The sequence below is a fragment of the Castanea sativa genome, chromosome 8 (genome assembly GCF_040712315.1).
Source record: "Castanea sativa cultivar Marrone di Chiusa Pesio chromosome 8, ASM4071231v1".
In the NCBI taxonomy this organism is placed as follows: domain Eukaryota; kingdom Viridiplantae; phylum Streptophyta; class Magnoliopsida; order Fagales; family Fagaceae; genus Castanea; species Castanea sativa.
Genome location: NC_134020.1, coordinates 11,215,930 through 11,221,786, shown reverse-complemented (window position 1 = coordinate 11,221,786; position 5,857 = coordinate 11,215,930). Strand labels below are relative to the sequence as shown.

Below are 5,857 nucleotides of genomic sequence, written 5' to 3'. Positions count from 1 at the left end.
ACATATGTTCTTAACAAGTGAACTACATATGTCCTAACATTTTGGTTAGTCACGTACTGGGAGCCGTGCAATACAAGGAGAGATTATCACTAAAGAACAAGTCCAATTGGGTATTGGGGTAAGAGTTCAACTGTAGGTTAGTATAAGGTACTGGGATTCCTTTACTTGTAACTACTTGTTTTGATAATAGTGGATTCTAGGGAGCGGTGACCTTAAAATCACCCATGGGGTTTTTGCCGTGTAGGTTTTTCCTATTCGTAAACAAATCACTGTGTCATTTAATTTCCGCTACATATTTAGTTATTTGGTGATTTGTTTGTGCTGCCACGTATTTTGCATATTAATTTGATTAATTAATTAAACTTGGCTAGTTAATCAATTAATCCATCACAAGGGGTCAATACGTTTTTGACCTATCAAGTGATATCATAGCAGGCACACTCTAATTAGGTTTTAATCTTTGCTGTGAGATTCATTGACCCCTGTTGTCATGGCTACCATTGGCACAAAAAGATCTTTTATTTCAAATACATCTTGTTTTTCTAATCTCTATTTAATTGAGTGTTTCAAAAAATGTAAGTCTAAAAGTTATTTAAAAGCTATCATGATGATGATTGAAAAAAATCTTAACATGACAAAGAAAAAACTAGACTACCTCAGAATGAGAATGTGCTGAGGAGTTCATTTGAGAAAGGTGAAGGTTAAAGGCTTTGTCAGTAAATGGCAGATGAAAGAGAACACCATTCCTACAGATCTGTCATCAAAGCATGAAATGTGCTTTATGATGAAGTCTGCGTTCAAGGTAATGGACACATGCTTGTGGTATCTTGACAGTGGATGCTTACAACACATGACTGGAGATCGCTCTCTCTTTAAGATCTTCGAGTCTAAGAAAGGTGGTAATGTCACTTTCGGTGATGGGAGCAAATCACAGATCAAAGGAAATGGAATCATCTCTTTACCTGGATTGCTAGACATTGCAAATGTGCTATATGTAGAAGATCTGAGAGTGAATCTGTTGAGCATAAGTCAAATATGTGATTAAGACTTTATGGTGTTGTTCTCTAAAGGAAAATGTGTTGTGCTGGATGAATCTAGAAAGAGACTCATAAGTGGTGTCTGCACTTTAGACAATTGTTATAGTCTGGTCCCTGATGTTGATATTGTGTGCAATAGTATTCGTTTGCCAAATAAAGATCTATGGCACCAAAGGATGGGACATGCTAGTTACAAACATCTCTTAATTGTATCTAAGCATGAATCAGTGTTAGGGATGCCAAAGCTCAGTAGAGTGGACAATGTTGTGCGTGGATCGTGCCAGCTTAGGAACAAACAAAAGCTAAACATCCAGGTACTCAGACATTCACTACATCTAAACCATTGGAGCTACTACATGTGGATCTCATGGGTCCAACTCAAACCGAGTCTCTTAGGGGGAAGAGATACATCATGGTTGTGGTAGATGACTTCACTAGGTACTCTTGGGTCATTCTTCTAAGATCCAAGTCAGATACTCCTGAGCACATAGAAGCCTTGTGCACAAGATCGTAAAATGAGAAGAGTTTAAAGATTGATCGAATTCGAAGTGGTAAGGAATTCGAAAACTCATACATGGAGTCCTTCTGCACTATATTAGGTATATCTTAAGAATTCTCTGCTCCTATTACTCCACAGCAGAATGGTGTAGTAGAAAGAAAGAACAAGGTTATTCAGGAGATGGCTAGAGCCATGTTGCACAACAAACATGTGGCTAGAAACTTGTGGGGAGAAGCCGTCAACACTGCGTGTCATACGATTAACAGGGTATATTTCGAACCCGGTACAAAAAAGACTCCCTATGAGCTATGGAAGGGAAGGAAGTTGAATGTCAAGTATTTCAAAATCTTTGGAAGTACCTATGTCATTCTTAAGGATAGAGAGAATGTGGGAAAATTTGACTTCCGAAGCGATGAAGGAATATTTTTGGGATACTCCTCCACAAGCAAGGCTTATTGAGTAGACAATAAGAGAACCAAGAAGGTGATAGAAACTATAAATGTTGTTATCGATGAAGCTTTGGAGTCCTGTTCTAAGAATGTTGGCGAGGAAATCCCCAAAGAAATTCTTCCTACCAAGTCCAAGGACATTCAAGAACTTGTTGATCAAGAGCCTGCCTCTCCAAGTACTCCCAGTACTCCAAATGTTGCAGAAGGTTCAGCAGATAGATCTGCCTCACTGGATTCTAAATCTCATAAAGAGAAAGGACCTTCCTCTAGAATTCAGTTGAATCATCCTCTTGAAGTCATTGTGGGAAATATGAATGAACTTACACTAAGGAAACGCATCGTTGATAAATGTGTTGCTAATTTTGTGTCTTATTCTTGCTATTTGTCACAGGTTGAACCTACCAAGGTTGAGGAAGTACTTCAGGATGAAAGCTGGGCGGAGGCTATCCATGATGAACTGCTTCAGTTTTAAATGAATGATGTCTGGACTCTAGTACCTAGACCGAAGGGTGAGCACATCATTGGCACAAAGTGGAATTTCCGCAATAAGATTGATGAGGAGGGCAATGTGATCCTCAACAAGGCTCATCTTGTGGCTCAAGGATACCCACAAATGGAAGGAGTGGACTATGATGAGACGTTTTCACTTGTAGCCCGTATGGAGTCCATTAGGATCCTCCTAGTCCTAGCATGTCATTCGAAGTCCAAGCTTTACCAAATGGATGTCAAGACTGCCTTTTTAAATAAAGAAGATGTCTATGTGGCTCAACCAAAAGGATTCATTGATCCCCATTTTCCAGATCATATGTTATACCTCAAGAAGGCACACTATGGTTTAAAGCAAAGCCCCAAAGCTTGGTATGATTGGCTCACACAATACTTAGTGTCACATGGGTTCATAAGAGGAAAGGCTAATCAAACTCTCTTCATCAAAAGGGAAGACAGCGAGTTGATTGTTACTCAAGTCTATGTTGATGATATCATCTTTGGGTCAACAAAGGATGAACTTGCTCATGGATTCTCAAAACTTATGCAAGCCCAGTTCGAGATAAGCATGATTGGAGAGTTAAATCACTTCCTTGGATTGTAGATCCATCAGCAAGAGACAGGTATCTTCATATCTCAATCTAAATATGTGAGAAATCTTGTGAAAAAGTTTGGTTTAGAATCTGCTAGTTCTATTAGAACTCCTATGAGCCCTAATGTAAAACTCACTGTTGATGTCTCTCTATAGAAGCATGATAAGTAGTCTTATGTATCTTACTGCTAGTAGACCTGACATTAGTTACAATGTGGGAATGTGTGCTAGATATCAGGCTAATCCCAAAGAGTCCCATATGAATGCTTTGAAGAGAATCTTAAAGTATGTCAAAACCACTGCCAACTTTGGTGTGTGGTGCAGCAAGGAAACAAAGGATGTCTTGGTCGGGTATTCGGATGCTGATTGGGCTGGGAATGCCGATGATAGGAGGAGTACTTCAGGGGGTTGTTTTTATGTGGGTCATAATCTTGCCTCTTGGATGAGCAAAAAGCAAAATTCCATCTCCTAATCCACTACAAAGGCTGAATACATTGTTGTCGGTAGCTGTTGCACCCAACTTCTATGGATGCAAAAACTCCTCCATGACTATGGTATTTATCAAGATCATCTCACTATCTACTATGACGATACTAGTGCCATCAACATCTCTAAGAATCCAATTCAACATTCTCGAACCAAACACATAGAGATTCGACACCACTTCATTCATGAGCTTGTTAAAGATGGTACCCTTACTCTTGAGTTTATTCACACTGATGATTAGAAAGCTGATTTGTTCACCAAACCTCTTGATAACAAACGATTTGAATTCCTTCGTCAAAACATTAGTGTTATCTCCAAGGAATGATCCTCTCTTCTTCTCCTCTTTCCCCATGCATTTGCATCTAGTTTTTATGCATTGCTTTATTTGACATGTTTTTTTTTTCAATTTTGTTTTTATTTTGTTTCTCTTTCATAAAAATGAAAAATCAAAGAAATACAAAAGCAGTGTGTGTTTATGTACTTTGGTACTTGTATACCTTTAATGGCCAATGAAGCAAAGTTCTCTAAACTTTGTATCTCTTGTAGCTTAGATGAGCATCTCTACGCATAACTAAGCAAGTGAGCTTTGTGGCTCTTGTTTGTGATGAGTAAGATTAATTTATCTCTTGTATTTACGAGAAGGACTAAAAAATCCTAAGAGAAAGGCATAAATATCCATCTCAGCACTGTTGCTCGCTAATCATGATATGACATCCGTATGCTTCAGCATAGCAAAAGTACAATGTCATAAAGCTTAACATAATTGGGTATTTCTTTTCTCTCTCTTATAAGCCCATGCATGATATGCTTAATACAAAAAAAATATGCAAAGAAAAATAAAAGCAAAAGAAACAAAATGCTTTAAAATATGATTGCAAGCGTGTATTCTAGGAAATGTGAGAGTGGATGTACCTTGAAGGTGATAGTCTCCATCAAGCAATTATGATCGTGTGTGAGTTAAATTGATTTACTCATATCTCAAATCGTCATAACATAGAAATACTTATGCAATCTTGCAATGTTTATCACACACAGCACGCAATATTCTTTGCTACTTTTAATACACATGGAGGTACAATGTGATTTGGCCATCACAAAGTTTACATGTGTTAATGTATACTTACTAAACTATCTTAACTTGTTTTTGAAATATAAAATTAGTTAGACGCGTTTAGTGTGTGTGTGTTTTGGATCTAAATGCATGACATTTTTCTTGATTGAGAGATGATTTTGAGAGCTTACAATGTTGTTTGGATCCTTGGTTGAGTTGCATCGTTGATTGCATTCATATCTGTATTTTTTTTCTTTTTGAAAAACTGCTTTTAAAGCAATCTCAACAGCTCCTCAACACCTCTCAACAACTAGGCTATCTATCGAGCTCTTCAACTTTTTCTTATCGCAATCTTGATAGCTCCTCGATCCATCGAGAAAGTTTTTGTCTCCTCGATAGATTTTCGACAGCTCCTCGATCCATTGAGCTCATTCTTGTTGTGGACACCTCTGGACAGCTGCTCGATAGCTGTATCTCCCCAAGCTTTTAAAGCTCAACACCTCTCGACACCTCTCGATCTGTCAAGATTTAAGAGGTTCTATAAATAGATTCCTCGCAATACCAGACTCACTTCTCTCGATCTCTCTCGATCTCTCTCGATTGTTTTCTATCCTTTCACCTCCCAAACACCTCTCTCTCATTCTAAACTTCATTCCCAAGAGTTTTTTGGCCTAGATTGATCTTTCTTCCTCTGGTAAGATCTTGTTTCTCTCATCTTATCATGCATTTCATGTTTTTTGACCCAACTTTTGGGATTTTTGTAAAAATTTTGGGATTTTTCAAAATTAATGATGTTCTTGTGAGATTTTTGGGATGGGTTTTTTTTAAATGACTTTGAATCATCATGCATTGCATCACATTTGCATTATAACAATGTTTTATGCATTTTAGATATGTGTTTACCTTGTTGCAATGATTGTGTACTGATAGGTTTGCATTAGGTTGAGCACATGATGTATTTACTATTGCATATTACATGCTTATGCATTTCATGCGTACGTACCTTCAAGTTTCTATATTTGTTATATTGTATCTTGTTGGTGCTTTTCTGATTCTCTCTCTCTCTCTCTCCTTCTTACGTTAGTTGCGTCATGGCACCTAAACGTAAATCCACTCCATCTCGGAACCCTCTTCATTCTGGGGCATCTACCTCTTTTGATCCCACTCCTTTTCATATTCGGTTCCGTGATGATAAAGCCCGCAAAGACTTTTCGAAGAACTTTTCTAGACGAGGCATTCATTCATAACACCAAGTCA

At 37.9% G+C, this 5,857-nt stretch overlaps 1 protein-coding gene across 1 annotated transcript; it reads left to right on the top strand.

The window, feature by feature from the left end:
- Positions 1 to 2,457: 2,457 nt before the first annotated feature.
- On the top strand, positions 2,458 to 3,535 carry LOC142605871 (secreted RxLR effector protein 161-like). The gene is made up of 3 exons (XM_075777299.1): positions 2,458 to 2,641; positions 3,076 to 3,094; positions 3,220 to 3,535. Exons 1-3 carry the CDS (start codon positions 2,458 to 2,460, stop codon positions 3,533 to 3,535), a joined length of 519 nt encoding a protein of 172 aa, XP_075633414.1.
- Positions 3,536 to 5,857: the final 2,322 nt, after the last annotated feature.

What these genes read in the sequence shown, in the direction of transcription:
- LOC142605871 (XM_075777299.1), top strand. Translation starts at nt 2,458, where the DNA reads ATGAATGATGTCTGGACTCTAGTACCTAGACCGAAGGGTGAGCACATC.